Source organism: Typha latifolia, chromosome 5, assembly GCF_019914945.1.
Source record: "Typha latifolia isolate L0001 chromosome 5, TyphaL0001v2, whole genome shotgun sequence".
In the NCBI taxonomy this organism is placed as follows: Eukaryota; Viridiplantae; Streptophyta; class Magnoliopsida; order Poales; family Typhaceae; genus Typha; species Typha latifolia.
This window is the reverse complement of record NC_133090.1, coordinates 12,871,034-12,888,439: the sequence shown is the minus strand read 5'-3', so window position 1 is coordinate 12,888,439 and position 17,406 is coordinate 12,871,034. Positions and strand designations below refer to the sequence as shown.

Below are 17,406 nucleotides of genomic sequence, written 5' to 3'. Positions count from 1 at the left end.
AAATACAACTCCTTCATTAAAACCGCAACCTTGCCGACCTCCGCGATCTCACTTCCTCCATAGATAGTTAAGTATCCTATTCAATAATGCCAACGGCGAAGGGACGGACAGATTGGCAACCCCCCCGGCCGCCGCTTCTCTTCTTGGTATCTCAACCACTATACTCTCCCACCCGGCTTCACCGAAGAAGAGACCCGAGAATTCGTCGAACACTCGGCGTGCGAGCTACTCGCCGCCTCCGCAGCCAACGGAGCTTCCCGGGTCGGAGTGAAGCTCCTTCTCGGTGTCTACCTTCCAATACCCTGTTCTTGGAGTCAAACCCCTGTGAGGTAGTTCTTCACTGCGAAGAGGACAGGTTGGGTCCCCCTTTTTTTTTTTTTGGACTTCGGCTGGACTCGCAGTCGCAGCTAACTCTATCCTTTCGGTTTTTGGTGGGCTGCTTGATTAGTCCACAGCACAGTTGACCCAAATGAGTTGTTCTTGTTTTCTTATGTTTGTTGTGTTTATCTTTTCATTTTTTAAATTTTATATATATATATATATATATATATATATATGTTTAACATTATCGAATCCCTTCTGGGCTTTCCGCAAAATAGATGTGGGTTCTACTATATCATACTAGTTGGTCTAATTATTTATATATTAGAATTAACTAATTTATTTGTCTAACCTATAATAAGCTATAGACTCTTAGGACGCGGTTCACTTATGAAATAAGGTTAGTGTTAGAATAAATATTCTAATTTTTAAGACTAGAACAAGAGTTAATGCTGATATAAGTTATTTTAGGTTTTGTTTAATTTGAGGCTAAGTCATAAATTAGTTAGTCTTATTTTTTAATTTTTATTTTTAAGATGTTTTGTTACTGAATCATATTAGGATCCTTGAATCAGTTCACGAAAGTCCCTGAACTCAAAAGCAAACAGAGCTTTAATATTTAGTTGAATGCTAATATAAAAAAAAACGACTATAATTGATGTGATATAAAAATAATATTAAAGTAACAAATAACATTAAAATATAGGTTTTGATTGAATTTAAAATAGTACTAAAATTTAAATTTATCTATAATTATTATATTTATTATTAAAAAGTGCGGAGAAATATGATCCTAATAGATAATCTCACAATGTGGAAAAATAATCTCGTACACTGCACTGATATAAATGATGCGGGGTTATAACTGGTAAAAGAAATTCATAGTACTCTTTTAATACTTAACATATATATAAACTGGATGTCCATTCACTGAAGTAAAAGCAACACAAGTTACTACCTCCATACATTCAATTAGGATACAGGTTGGACAGACAAACTGACATCAGAAATTGAATAGTCCAATCCAAAATCCTGGTAGGTTCCTCTTGTAACATTTGAAACTGGATAAGGAAGCCCACACGGCTACACATAAGTAGTTGAGTTCAATTAACACTCAAACCAACCCATCTCCAATCCAACCTTCTTGGGTCACCTTTACAGCCCACTGGTTAAAACCTATACAAGAATTATTTATTCAAATTTTCTATAAAAATATTGGGATTTAATTTATTCATAGTTTGATCTTGAACAATATGAGAGCTAGTCTCTTTATATATCTTTATATAGCCTAGGAAAAAAAATCCAAACATGCTTGATAGTCAACTTTAACCTTTACAGATGGCAGCCATAAATGTAAAATATCTGACATAAAACTATTCTGTAGATTTACCAAATAAATTATCAAAAACAGTAAGCCTCATCTAATTACAGAAGTAAAAAAACGGCTTGTTGTGAACGACGCATGCAGAAAATCCAGTCAAAAAACTAATTAATGGTCTGATTATAAAATGGTAACAATGGTGAAGGTTAGATATTGCAAGGCCATAAGCAGAGTTTGAGAATGCAAAGAATCTAACAGGCTAGAGAGGAAAACGGGAGAATGCATCCCTCAGATTTTCCCCAGAGGTCTCATATTCATAATCTTGTGAAACATCAGTACGCTCTATCCGACTGCAGTATCACCAACTTTGCTTGTCATTCGAGCCTCCAGGGTTCAGATAATGTCATCCAATCATAGCCACTAGGGTTTAGACAATGCTGTCCATTCTGGCATTAAGATTGCCAATCATGATGCACATCCTCAGCTCAACCAACATCGCTGAAATAACCATGCCTATCTAAATCAATCATTCTTTCTGCAAAAAAGAGAAATTCAGCCGATAAGATATATTGTGACCAATCAGGAAGATTAAGGACTATAAATATGGACAATTTACAGATTTTGTAACCGTATTTGAAGCATTAGACTTCAAAATGAAGACAGCATACAAGTGTTCAAAGCCGGAAAACTAATTTAAGAATACAAGAAAGAAATACTAAGATATGAAAAGAAGGCGAACAAAATTTCGTTCTAGAAACTGTTCGTAATCAAATGAAAGATCATACTTATAAGCTGTCTTCAAATATGAAAGATCATATTTGAAGCATTAGACTTCAAAATGAAGACAGCATACAAGTGTTCAAAGCCGGAAAACTAATTCTTTTACATACTAGTATAAGTCCAAAAACACATGTTTAGGATATTGATTAAAAAAATTCTTTTACTATAAGTAATCCATTTGGTTCATGGGTTTCTGTAGATATCAAGCCTAGACTGGCACGAGCCTCACTGTTTGAGCACCGGCACCACAGACAGTCAAATGACTTCCACATATAACATAATCTGGTACATCTGCCTAGGTCCGACATAAGTACCTCACCTGCCTGACCAAATAGACCATATATATGGTCATTGACCCTTGCTTACTGCATATGAGACACCTCCTAATAGCGGATGTGTATGAATATGTAAATTTATACATATATTTTGAAGTTGTCAATCTTTTAGCCATGCGGACTCACCTTATTGGCAAATCAAAATCAATGGTTGAAAAGCCACTGCAAAGAACGGTTACTTACTCTGTCAATCCTTTGATCAGAGTTTTCTAGCAATACGATGAAGATGTCGAAATGGACATTACTTGTACCACTGTCACAACTTACCTTTGATTTGTTCATCAATATTCTCCAGAAAGGATTTATCATTTTGAAATGCACCTTATGTTAAAACTTAAAAGTATTCTTGAATACCATAAAAGGTTAATACTTCTTTTGACCAAATGCCTAGAGGAAAGGTAAAACATTACCACCATTTTTGTTGCTCTGGTTTAAAAAAAGGCCACTAAAACTTTAAAAGGTGCCTCTAAAGCAATGAACAGTTTCATTTAGTAATGCTAAGATTGTGGATATCATAGGACATCTTAATGACAGAAGTTTGTCAAAAACATACCTTTGGCGTTTAGTATTTGGGCCCTCAAGAGGCTCACGACGGTGTTGAGAACTACTCGACTCACTCTCCCTTGCAGTCTGTACAAAATCATATTCATTACCAATGTTATGTACCACCAAGATACTTTATTGCTGCCGGAAGTGGCTTTTGGCACTTAATAGAATGACAGGAATGGCAAACAGACTTCTTTCTTACCTGTGCATTTGAAGAACTATGATTATCTACTGGAACATCTGGTATTGTTGTGCCTTGAGATATGAATGGCATAAGCTGACGAACCAAGCTGGAAAAGAGTACACCATCTTCACTGGCTCCCGACACCTCCAGCATTTCAGCGTTTCTGGTTGTGCTGATCTGATCTGTCGCAGAACCTATAACTGATTCAGTTCTAACCCACTGACCAACTCTATCCATCATCTGGTTTAAGTTTTCGCCTATTTGCTGCATAAAATGGGCTTGAACATCAGGATCACCATTACTACTGTGTGGCCCCTGTTGACCTGCAGTAGAAATCCATGAAGCTGTTTGAGCGTGACAAATGATTACATTCTGGTACAATGAATGACTCCTTCAACAGAATACATCCATGTGACCTATTACCAGATATAAGAATAGAAACTTCAAAATTTTGCTTCTATAACATAAACAGTCCAGTCCAAAAATGTCAAACCCTTATGTAGAGGGTTTATATCCTGAAAAACTAAAATCCGTATTTTTGTAAAGTTAATCTCACTTAGGCTTTTATCTTATAGTTAATTACAAATAAACCCAAAAAAAAAAAATTTCTCCTTGTTGTAGTTTGAGTTAGTGAAAAAGGCAAATGAAAACCCAGCTCCCTTTGCACTTGCAGCAGCAACATTCGACCACTCTGAATTTTTCCTCCCTCTCCTTTTGCTGCAATAGGACAGCTTCAAGTATGGCGACTACAGAATTCATGCTTCTCAACTTATGTATCTCTTTTCCATTAGTGATGCTCAGCACATAACCTTGGCATGGGATGTGCCATAGCAGTTAAATCCATGCTTGGTCATGCACTCTTTCGCACATTATTCAAAGGTGAAAAATTGCAAAGATTCACATTTGGTTTATGGACTCAAAATAATTCGTCGCAGTCACTGATTTCCAGAAGCATCCAAGTTGGGTTGGACATATTGTGAAGATATATTTGACATTTTGACTGCACTTCTTTTCTCTTTTAAATATTTCTTAATTAAGGAGTTGCAACAAAGTCTTTCTGCACCTAGTGGCTAGGGCTGCTTTCGTGACTCTTGTTTGACTGTTATAATAATAGTATAGCTCCATTTCCAACATAAGACAGAAATGCTGTTTTTTTTTCAACTTAGCATGCTTGACAAAAATATAGCCACACCAACAAAGGAAAGGAGGTAAAAGATTTAAACTAACTGAATTTTTTTAACCATTTCTTTGTCTCATCAAATTCTTACTTCTCATTGAAACTATTTTATCTAATAATTCAAGCAACTCTTTAGAAGTATGCTAGCGACAAGTATCAGCACACAAAAAGATTTGTCATCGCTAAGGAAACTAATATATCATATACAGTTTGTGGACCATAATAAAGCTCCTTTAAGTATCAGATTAAATTCCACATAAAACTTAAAAGGGCAGAACAGCACTTTGACAGAATTAGGAAAAGGTAACCAAAACTGACCTTGATAACTGAACCCAGGAGCTGCAGGCTCACGATTTGCAGGTAAATTGTTGTCATTTCTGGTAAGACATCTGTCACTAGATTCTGAATTTTGTGTATGCATTACAGGTTCAAGATTTGATTGCTGATTGGTAATGGTAACACCCTGAGAGGGTTCAGTTGATGACTGATTACCTCTTGCATCACTAGCATTCCCGGTACCAAGATTTTGAATTCTGGCTAGTAGAGGGTAGATTAACCCAAGTCCAGTACCATGTAAATCAGATGGGGAATAATCGACTCCAGCAGGTACAGCAACCACTGTCCTTATTGGCAATACCCTTATTCCAGACTCTTCCATAATTGGTGCACTACTCGAAATACCTGGAATTGCTTGATAACTAGCATTTGCACTGGAAGAATTGCTTGATGGATCTGCATGCTCCTGTGACTGCTGTGCACCAGCCTGTTCCCCAGCAGTAGTAACCGGTACTGTACGACCTACAGATAATAGAAGATTTTATTTCTAATTGGATCGTAAAAATAAAGAGACAAATGAAAACAGAATGGCAGACTGGAGAAAAGGCAAGATCTACAACACCTGTGCGAATATGTATCTCAATATTTCTAGGACGAATTACAGATCCAAGTGGTTCACCTTGCAGACCCTGACCAGAAAACAAAGCTCCCGTGTGCCCACGAGAAATTGATCCAGGATAAAAGGGAACAGGCTGCAGAGAATAAGTTTAACAGATGAATAATATAGAAAGTGTGGCTTCATTCAGTTAATGTGAAGTAATATGACCTGAACCATCACAGGATTTGGCCCAGATCCGGATATGTAAACTGCTGGGCCAGCATTAATCACGGCTTCCGACTGGAGAAAAAAGCATTATTAAGACTGCAAAAAACAATGTAATTTGAAACAGACGAAAAAGAAATGCCATTCATAAAACCTACAGGTGCTTGACCCATGCGCAATGTCATCGTAGTGCGACTAAGCTCAAGTAGCAATGAACCCAATTGCTGCAGTAGAACTCCAGAATTCATCACACTATCTTGAAGGTTCCTCCGCATCAAGGGATCAGTTATATTTGTATGATCCTCCAGCTGCCTTGCTAGTTGCTATAACAAGAAATAAGATGTCAACTATCTCAACAATCTTGGCAATTAAAGTATCATTTGCTCACCAAAAGTACTTATAATGTGTCCAATGACATAGGTTAGAGTCATGTTCACTTGATACCTAAGAGCAATTATTATAATAAATTGTATTTCAAAACAATTAAATCATTCATTCCATTGAGCATTTCTTTGTAGTGGCAGATCTCATAACTCATAATAGCTAACCATCCTCTAATCATCCTTTCTTTGAAATTCTTCTACAACTTAAAAAGGTGGACCCTAACTGTCCATGCATACTTTTTCCTCAATTACCCAATTCTCCATTTAATGTTTCATAAAAAACAAAACCACATAGTACTTTGCATTTTGCAAGAACAAGCTCCCGTGTCGAATATCTCGAGCAACATCATATTTCTCAATCATGAGCTCTCTCTAAAGCCATCCAACAATTCTCCCTTTTCAATCACAAGTCACAACAGTCCTCTTATAATCACTATTAACTAAATTGTGTGTTATATACTGCCCGTACATAGTAAAATTGTAGTAAATTGAAAAGATCAAAACAGTTATGAAACATGACTTCCTTTTGAGTCATTGGCATGCTACTTAGCAAGCTTGTGGTTACATTCTTGAGTTACTAAACATTGTTCTCTACTAAACCTTAAAAGCAAGGTTTTGAGTATCGGTATCACGATCAATAGATCAGAAAAATGATATGTATCGGTAAGATCGGCAACTCAGAAAAATGACACCACATGTTTGAACATTAAGATGAACAAAAAATGATTACTGCTCTCTCTCTCTCCCTCCCTCCCTCCCTCCCTCCCTCCCTCCCTCCCTCCCTCTCTCTCTCACTTGCATCCCTCCACTAACACCTTTCTCTCTGCAGCAAAGATGGTTTTAATTTTCTTTTCCTAACTCCTCTCCCCTCTCCACCCCTCCCTCTTGCTCTCTCTACTCACTCTCCCTAACAACTCGCACTCTCTCTGTTACTGCAACAAAAAGATTGCTGCAGGACAGAGAGGGAGAGAGAAAGAAAGAGAGGGAGGAGAGTAAGAAAAAGGGAGAAAGAGGGATGAGAGTAAGAGAGTGCTGTAGAGAAAGGAGAGGGTGACAGGGAAAGCAAGTGTGGGGATCTCGTTAGAGAGAGAGCAAAAGAAGAAAGGAAAAAAAATAAAATTGCATATCCAGGAGATGGGATGTCGATGGAGGCCGGATCTACATTGGAGAAGCACCTGAAGAGATGGGATGTGGGACTCGAGGACATCAAATAATTGATGTCTCCAGGTCGGATTCCTCACGGATTCGACCCATTTAACTTAAAAGCAAGAGTTTCAGTTTGTTTCGGCCAAAAAAGCCAAAACTCGCCATCTGAATTAGGCATCAGCTGCCCAGTGCCCAGAGTGCGATTGTGATCATTCGCCTAATCCGACATTCTTGTTAAAGTATATGCAATATGTTACTGCAGTGAGCAACCACAATATAATTGTAATTATAATCATAATAATGAAGGAGAGAGCAAGGTCATACGGATAGGCATCCTGCAGCTTGTTCCATGAGAAGTCGTCTTGTAGAGAGCACAACCTCAGCTAAAGATGCAGGGGTTGGCAGAACACTATGTCTAAAAGCTGAATGAGTTTGGTAGTCATAATTCAGCACTTCAGTGGATTGCATGCCAACAGCTTCTGAATCACTGTTCGCCCTCCTTCCTGCAAAAGGCATGTGATTGAGTTACTAAAGTTTCACAGGCATAAGGAATTTCTAATATGAAGTTTGATAAGGAAATCAGACCTACCACTGAAACCTGTCCGCATGAATTCATCCCTCATGAATTCCAGATACTGATTTAAGGTGGCCAGAGAATCAGGAATGACCTGCAGAAATATTACTCCCCAGAAACATAGTTCAACCACAGGCCATATGCATTAACATTATTCATCTGATTATGATGCTTAGAAAGCTACAAAACAACCTGCCCAGAGAAGGACATTAATCTAGAACAGTAAATATATTTTTGTCATGAGAACTAAAACTTACAGTTGGTTGCTGAGATCCTAGAGCTTCAGATTGAAGTCGAAAAGAAGACTGTTGCGAGTCAAGACCAACCCTCATAGAAGCAGGACTCGTGTGAGGCGGTCTAGAATCTAGAGGCCCATTATCACCAGAATTGTGTGCACCCTGCTGACCATTAGTTTAATAGAATCTTATCAAATAAGTGGTTCTAATATAGGTGAGTTATCAACTTATCATATCCACATATTGCAGCTTACAATAATATCCGCCCTGGAATTCTGGGCTTCAGTATTTGTAGTATCAACTAAATTGAGGAGACTAGAAATAATCTGTTCAAATGATCACAGTACATATGAGAAAAGTCAACAGCATGACACTACTTTGAATTATCAATTCAAAAATTGCTCGACATTTGCCACCTCACCTGACTAATATGTGGAGCATTATTGTTCGCTTGATCTATATTAATAGCCTCAAGCACAATACTACGTGTCACTGGGATGCCATGCTGCTGAGCAACATTTGAAGCAGCAGTTGTAGCTGTAGTATAAAGCACAATTAGTTCACATTTGTAACTTCAAGATACCAGCATAGTAAAAGATAAATTTCTAAAATATCTGAGCCAAAAAAAGAGAATGCGGTGCAGAATAATTGAACGAACAACCAAATAAAATGCAAGTGTAAGCAGCAGCAAGTCAAGCCATCAGTAGACGGAATGGCAGACACAAGTAAATTGTCAATCTCACTTTTTGATAAGATTTTCCTTCAAAATCTCCATCAAGATTCTCATTTCCTATGTTTCTTCCAACCAAAAGATGCAAAACATATTCTAAATTATCTTATTGAACAAAATAAATAGTCTCAAATCTAAAGAAAGTCTTGGCCTATAAAGCTGCATAAGCAAAAGAAAGAACCACCTAGAATAAATTTTCATTGTAATCAATTTACGAAGTCTTTTGCAAATGCTTGCCTTGGAAATATACACGTGAACAGATAATGAGTCTTGAGACTCGAGTCTTCTAGGAAAGCATGCAGCAGTTCAAGACCACTGAAAAGAAGATTCTGGATCAGAAACTCAATGACCTTCATATTTCATTTATCTGTGATCTATCTGAGCAATTTTCTATAGCTTGATCAATCAACCATGAAAGTTGAGCAATCAAGATTTTATCCCAGGCTATGAACTTGAACAGTTAGCCTTTCGATAATCACTATCTGAATACTCCTAGCATAATCGGTTGAGGAATTTAATTGACCATTGTTAAAATTAGTGTGGTTTCAAGGCTTTGAAAAGAAGATTCTGGATCTGAAACTCAAAGACCTTCATAGTTCATTTCTCTATGATCTATCTGAGCAATTTTCTGTAGCTTGATCAATCAACGATGAACGTTGAACAATCTTGATTTTATCCGGGCTTGAACTTGATCAGTTAGCCTTTCAATAATAACTATCCGCATACTCCTAGCCTAACTGATTATTGACCATTGTGAATTTAGTATGGATTCGGCAAGATCTTCGTATAATCATCATTAGCAAGATAAAATAAAATGAAATTATCGGCCTTTACTGTTGATTGTTTTTCTGCCGCCCAGCACACACAGCACCAGGTGACACATTTGGTACTGGCAGGGACCTAACTCCTAAGTCCAACCTGAAACAAACTACCTATTCTTCCTTTTACTCTTCTTTCCCGTCATTTTGGCCTACACTATTCCTCTGCTGCGTCGTACTCCTCTCTCTCAAGCAATGCCCTAAGCTCCCCTTCGCATGTTTTTTGCATCTCTGCTTTGGCCTTTCCCTCTAGATTGTGTCTTTTTTGGCACTCCCTCTCTTGCCACAACACGAGGATTCTGTCAGGCATCACCAGTGCCACCTTGTCACTTGGCACATCTATGCCAGCAAACCATCAGCACTCCCCGTTTCAACAGAGCAATAAATCCTTGCTTATGTTTATTAAGGGAGAGACATTATAAGAATAAAGCACAAGTTCTTTCATTGGGGTTGAATCTAACATATTGCAAAACACAAGAAATCTACATCTATTCTTCATTGATTGATTAGCTTGTGATTTTAGATTTCCAAGTCACTCTGAGATTCAAGTGCTTTTCCAATGAGAACTTCCTCTTCTAACAGCAGAATGCTAGACCACCTTCATACAAGACAAGATGTGAAGAAGTTACGTAATGAAGGTGGAAGACATGAAAATAACTTCAGTTTATGCATCTGGTGGACCGCTTATATTTTGCTTAGTTAATAGTGGACTAGTTCGCCTAAACATGGTCCCTTGATTTATGAGAAAAGGATCTTGAAGTAGAAAATTTCTTGTGTTTCTAATCTGATAAATTCTATGCGCTTGACTTGTGATATTTCTTCCTCATGGATCTCTAGTCATTTGCTGATTTCAGAAAAAGAACATCTGGGACTAGAGTTATTTACGGATTTTGTTTGGATTCAACTCCATCCTCTCTAGGTCTAGCGTCTGGTCACAGGAACTAGAACCAAGCATGATCAAATTTTCAACAAAAATAATTAGGAATCTCTTACCCCTAATTCCTTCACACTTAATCATCTTGCTAAACTTCCAAGTACTTATTCTTTTGCTTTACCCAATCTTCTCCCACTTGTCCATCCTCTCAAGTCAAATCACCTTCAGAAGACAGATTACAGATTGTATAAAAGATAAAACTTAGAAAATAACTGAATCTGAATAGGTTGTCTGGTATATGGCCACAATAGGCTAAGTACTTTCTAAGTAGATAAAGACAACCTTCTGAAAAGTATTTAACTATCAGTTTCACTAGTGTCATTATTCATGAATCACTAACTCAACCTGAAGTATGGAAGTTTAGTTATCACTTGCCCAGTCTCATTATGGTTGCTTAATAAAATAAAGAGGAACTTCTAATAGAAACACAGATTTGGTCTTTTTACTTGAAATCTATATTAGTTATAATAACCACACACATAACAATAAAAAAAGGAAGGACCATGTTCATTTCATGTGTCTCCTTCCCTCCCTCTCGTCTGTTAGTGACAAAGAGGTGGACATGAGTACCTCTGCCGAGATCATTTGTTTCCTTAACAACAAACTCTAAAAATTTCTACATAGAAAAACCCTACCCCTCCTCTTCTTCTTACACTGTTGTCATCTTCTTCTTATTCTTTTTCTTCTTGCTTACCTCGTCAATACTTGAATGGTCGTATCTAGCCATCAAACAAATCGGAGACCACCTCGCAACTCATCTATGAGTCATCTTCCACCTATCATAATTAATTTGAGTTTAATAATAATAGATAGTTATGTCTCTACATTTTTTGTATTTTTCGATTTCGTCGGAGTGATCACCGGTCGATGACTTCGTGTCGACGTCACACCGGCCAGGGAAGCTTCACATCAATGACCTTGCACTGTAGGTAATAATTGGAGTCGTCGTGGCTCAGATACCCGAAGGAGCAATCTCCAGTCATCGACAATGCAGTAGTGCCTGATCACCATTGGCCTACCTCTTTTTGGTGTGCGTTGCCTTGGTCATAAGGGACTTTCTTGTGTGGTCAATGTGGATCAGCAGTAGAGGCAAAAACGGCAACAACCACCTCTCTTGGCTTGCATTTTCGTTTCCCTCTCCTTCCTCTCCATCAAGAGGGGTGAAGAACTATGGTTGGGTGTTTAGATGAGTTGGGCTTGCAACAAGCTAACCCATTATAATTTGTTGGGTAATTGTAACCCAGCTTGACTCGGATTGGTTGGGCCAAGGGGCCTAACTGATATGAGTAAATCGGTGAACCCAAGTAGTTTTGGATTTCAACCGACCCAATTTAGAGATTAAATTTGGTTTTTTCTTGCATTTATATTATTGATTCGAGTTATTTAGCATGGACTATAGATGATTGGATTCACTTAGTTTTACTCCACTCTGTATTTTGAAAAAATATGTGCATACTACTTGTCATAAATCATGTTCTCCGTGCAAATGGTATCTTTGTGCTACATTATTCTTCGTGATATTTTATCTTCATGCAAAAGTTCAAATATATTGGTCATGTGCATCTAGCAAAACATTTAGCTACAGGTTGGGTATGACCAGAGAACAATTCAAGTACGATCATTCTATGATTTTCCGTAGTAACTCAAATCTACCTTGAAATAGATGGAACATACTTATTGAGAAGTTCCTATGGTGATTATAATCTCTCTCGACGATTGGAAGGAAAACAAGTCGTGTTTATCACCTAGTAACATCTCTTGATGACTCTAACTAGATCAACTACGAGAAAAAGATCCGAGTGCGCTATTTAGCGAGTGACTTCTAGTTGATATGGACCTAAGGACACAAACAAAAAAAATAACATTTATTCGAGATTGAGGAGTTCTGCATTATAAAAATTGAACATACTATCATTTTATTACTCGGACATTATTACTCATGGTCATACATTCTTATTCATGTTATGAGCATGCTTAGTTTTATGATTTTATCACTTTACGTGAGATATTATTCAGGTATTATAAAATTCTTGAGCTTTGGATTTTAAATCATACTTTTAAGTATTTTGGTTTTATTTAGGATGGATTCATCACTGAGCTAAAAGTTTTCATCTTATAAAATTCTCATAACATTTCATATGGTAATTGATGTGGTAAATGAATGTGGTGCATTGGGACTCTTTTACCACCACTTAGAACTTTGGTTTTTCCTTTAGTCGCATTAATTGCTTTAGTATTATTTTGGAAAGACATTGATTGTCTAACTTTGAAATACTTTATTATCTTTTGGAGTTTTTATTAATTAACTTGGAATTGTTGATATAAATTTAGTTCTTTTATGTGTTTAGATTTGATAATTTAAACTAAAGGCTTTGTGTATCTCAAGTTTATGGCGTACATAGAGAGTCATGATTCCAAATTCAGTTTGTGACATTAGTTGCTAAAAAAACACAATTTTAGTAGCAGATGTTTACATAATGACATATACATGACAAATAGAGGTTCAAATTCTTTAGAAGATTCTCTCTCTACATTATATAAACTCAGTCTTTCATATTAACAATTACAGATTACAAAGATAGCATGGGCATTTCCAAAAGAAAGGCAAAGAGAAAACCCATATATATACAGTTTATATATATACAACTAAACTATAAATATGTAGACACTAGACAGAATTATGAAGATGTATATAATATGTATCGAAAGATAAACACACACAATTACGCAAGTAGTATTTGCATAGAGTATCTTTCATTTAAAAAGGGCAAACCTGGATGGCCTGATACATTTCCCAGCCCTGTATAACTGGTTGATACAAAAGGTGAAGATTGACTTGGTTGTCTAACAACCAGATGCAATGTATGACCATCTTCAACATCTAAACCGTTTGTATTAAGAAACAGCATATTTCAATTGATCAAGCAGTTAACAACGCAGAAAAGAGTTGAGAAAAATTATAGATCCAGGTTACTAGATATACAGACCAAAGAGTTAACTATCAAGACACCTGAAGTACAGAAATTTGAAGAGAAAGATTTTGAATACAAAAGAGATAAATAAATTACAGACTTCAGCTCAATGCAAAATAAGAGCTGCATAGAAAAGTTTGCTGACTACTGAGCAAATGCGAGAAACAGAATTTATCTAAGTGCTTCTTTCTTGTTTAAACTTGAACGCTGTAATCTAGACATACTTATTTGAGTCTAATATCGTATCTTAGTTAGAGGACATACCTATTAAAAGAAGTTGAGTTTTTATACATTAATAGAAAGACTATCCTTGGGGTGTATATTATACCTCCTAGCACCAACCCAAAAGGATGGCATAAAATCACTAAATTGTCATGACTAAGTTGAATATGCAAATTTTCCAAATAACAGAATTTTTAATTCCATCTGTGAAAGTTCTAAGAAATTAGAAAAAAATTGTGAAAGGAAAATCATGTAGGTTCACCCTGTAGTAGTTCATCTCAAACAAGTTTTGCCAACTTGAAAATCCGATTTTATCTAGTTTTGGATTTCCCAAATTCTCTAAGATCAAAGCACAAAATCCAGGTACACAAGAGAAATCTGTAACAATTAAAGGGAAGATAATTGGAACCATCACTGTATCAGTGGTTCATACCAAACAAATTTTCTAATACAGCAAAGTAAAAATAGCAAAAGCAAGTTATGATAAATAGATTCCAAAAGTAGTATCACCATACTGTTCTCATGGCCAGGCATAGCAATTGTTGGTGTGCTTGCCGTCACGCTACAGAACAATAATCCTTGCAATCTTGCAACAGTATGTGAGAATATAAGTCATGGTCATTTGGTAAGCCATGCATGATGATTCACACCTATGGAGGTTAATGTCTAAGATGAGCAATAATGCACTGCCTAATAGATAACATACTGTCAATATTCTCAGAAGCATATTTTGAAGGTGTCAGTATTTAAGATACACATGCAATCACAATAGAGAAAGAATGGTACACATACTTATGAATTCAGATTTAGATATTTACAACTATACTTGATAGAAACAAAATGCATAACAAATAATGAGATAAGGATACGATAAGCAGAAAGTAGTTCATCATCTTTTAAAACTTTTCCTCGACATATTAGGCGTTGCTGTTCTGATACCACTCCAGTTACATGGGCAATTTGTTCCTTCAGAAGTGGAACTGATACCTGGAAGGAAGATCAAATTATGGAAGTAGCAATGCCAACCTGGTAAGATGACAAATGAGAAGAAAAGCAATCCTGCCTTTGCCTCCACAGAAAAGATATAGATATGTGTATGTGACATTAGTGCGATATGGTGAGATGATATTGTACTTTTCCTTCAGTCTCCCCTATTTTGCCATTGTTAATTTTTTATATTATCATGTCATCTAAATCTCCACTATTTCTTCTCTCTATTTTTCTCTCTCCTTTCAACTCCATCACACTTACCTTTTCTCCTTGTTTTCTCCTTTTTCTGCTAAAGAAGCACTATAGGAGGAGAAGTACTGGCGAATGCAAGCAAACTAGGTTCAGAATTCAGACATAAACCATAGTCTAAGTTAAATGATCTAGGGAGAAAACCATGAAAAAGACCAGATAATCCTTGACAACTTCATTTAACTTATAATAATTAACTTGACAAAAAAATTGGCATCCCAAGGAAAGTGCACAAAAGTGTACAGATGAAAGGTGCCGACGGAAGACAATGAAAAACAAAAGAAAATTAATTCAACCAGAACATAATGTTTGACTTGTATCCGAGGCTACCAAAAACGGTAAACGCAGTACACTGCAATTATCAAGAGAATGAATAAATAAAAGATGCAGACTCTCAGTTATAGCAATTATGATAAAATTTACAAACCGTTACCTTGAGATTAAACTTTTATAGTTTGTCGATATTCTACCAAGTATGGGTAAACAGAGAATCATTGAAATAAACAATCACCTATGAAGAATGCAAAACATGACCAGATCCCGAGAATGCCATGAAAATTGTATGAAACATAACAAGTTAAATGAAGTGTGCCAAGAAGTGATCCACTGCTAAATTAGAACTAAAACAAGAGAAAACAAGGTAACAGGAGAAAAGGGAAAGGAAAAACAAAAAACACAAGAATATGAAAGGATACAAAGAACATAAATACTAGTAGTGAAACACCAATAAGCTACCTGGACTGCAAAATGTAAAGAAACAAACATGAATTACTTACACACTTATTCACTCGCAAATTGTATGTCTGAGAATCTAAAGTTTTAATTTTTATGTCGACAGTAGTCTCAGAATCTCCAGCCACATCACCATGTGAGGTACTTACTTCAGACACCCTATTGCTCTCCATCTTCTCCTGAAATTCAAGAGCACACTGGTTGTGTGTGGAAATTAAAATTCACCTTTAAGTGTTGACAATATGAAATTCTAAATAATTGTTGGTTCCTTGCTGTCAAGCACTTCGAGATACACTCAAATTCACTCAACAATTGGTGCATGCAAAACCATATCTCCTTATTTGGCAGCTATCAATCATGTGATAATGACTATTAACTCTATCTAATTAGGCTTATATATGTCAGCTAAATAAATTTCAATAATCTAATGTACAGATACAATATGCACTGTAAATTATAATTCAAAGCTCTGATGTACAAATACAAATACAGGATGTACTGCACCCAATTATACTTCCTAGTTCCTAGAAATTGAGGTTGCTCTCTAAGCAAATCAGGATTGATTATTTTGCGCAACATAAGTCACAAAATTCCATTAAAGAGTTCTAAAGACTTGCAGTAACAAACTAATGTCACTCCTCTCAAAATACAAAGTTTAGCAAAAACCTAGTGCCGACATCATAGGTGCCTTGTGGCCGACATTGTTCAGCTAACCCTATAAATTGCTTTCCCAGTCAAAGTACAAAACATTTTTTATTCTTCAGTTAATATTTTACAGCATATGCAATCCTCGAGCAACTTCAGAATTGAAGCAGCCAAAAAATTACACTGCAATCCAAATTTCTAAACCCCTAAATATAATGGATATCCATGACGCTCAGATAAAAGTAAACCCAAGAATCTAGAAAAAATCGATCAGAAATGTCATTCCTGAAAGATCAAACCACACCGTAGCACTCCGAAGCTCCACTTTACCCGAAAAAAAAAACATCTACAAATGCACTTTTTACTGAGAAGATCGAGATCTTTGAGGAACACAGAACGAGATAGCAAGGAACGAATTCAACTAGATCGACAAATAGGATCCGATTCAAGACCACGGAAGGAATCGCTTTGATATAGCTCTTCATTACCTTGAACGGCGATAGCGGTCGGAGTCGAATCCTCGATGCGAGATTGAACGGAGATAGAGAAGACCTGGGATTGTAGACTCTCTCTCTCTCTCTCTCGGTCTCTGACTCTCCCCTTCGCAGTCGTTTCTGTCCCATGAGTAATCATTATATCGGTAGAAAATATTTTTTTTCTTACTTTTTTTTATCAGGAATTACGTATGAGAGAGAGGGGTGAAATAGTAAGTTATTTAAATAAAATCGAAAATTAATTAGGAATTTTTTGTTAACATTTTGATGTGTTTAACTATTTAATATCTACCTCCCTCTCCTCTCACTAATATTAATGAAAAATATGAAATGATCATCTTACTCTTAAATATTATCTCTTTCTCTACTCTAAAATAAAATTAGAATGCTCACCAAAGCGTTTAAATTAATCACATAATATTTTCTATGTAACAAATAGCTAATAGAGAGAATTTTGTTTATATATTAGAAAGATGAATAACGTCACGAAAAATAAATTGTAAAAATCTATATATAAA

At 36.3% G+C, this 17,406-nt stretch overlaps 1 protein-coding gene across 10 annotated transcripts; it reads right to left on the bottom strand.

The window, feature by feature from the left end:
• Positions 1–1,784: 1,784 nt before the first annotated feature.
• Positions 1,785–17,019, bottom strand: LOC140788894 (ubiquitin-like domain-containing protein CIP73). 10 transcript variants are annotated; one of them, XM_073138405.1, is made up of 17 exons: positions 16,883–17,000; positions 15,794–15,946; positions 14,648–14,765; positions 13,358–13,465; positions 10,644–10,746; positions 8,524–8,639; positions 8,357–8,428; positions 8,124–8,267; positions 7,882–7,960; positions 7,617–7,795; positions 5,922–6,086; positions 5,767–5,838; positions 5,563–5,692; positions 4,983–5,462; positions 3,506–3,810; positions 3,311–3,387; positions 1,785–2,177 (listed from the first exon to the last, which is right to left on the bottom strand). In XM_073138405.1, the coding sequence occupies exons 5-17, from the start codon at positions 10,666–10,668 to the stop codon at positions 2,165–2,167; spliced, it is 1,857 nt and encodes a 618-aa protein (XP_072994506.1). In that variant the 5' UTR covers positions 10,669–10,746; positions 13,358–13,465; positions 14,648–14,765; positions 15,794–15,946; positions 16,883–17,000; the 3' UTR covers positions 1,785–2,164. The 10 variants fall into 10 exon arrangements, with proteins under 10 accessions (XP_072994506.1, XP_072994510.1, XP_072994507.1 ...); XM_073138409.1 differs by having other exon boundaries at positions 8,124–8,264; positions 15,794–15,928; XM_073138406.1 differs by having other exon boundaries at positions 15,794–15,928; positions 16,883–16,988.
• Between the last annotated feature and the right edge of the window lie 387 nt (positions 17,020–17,406).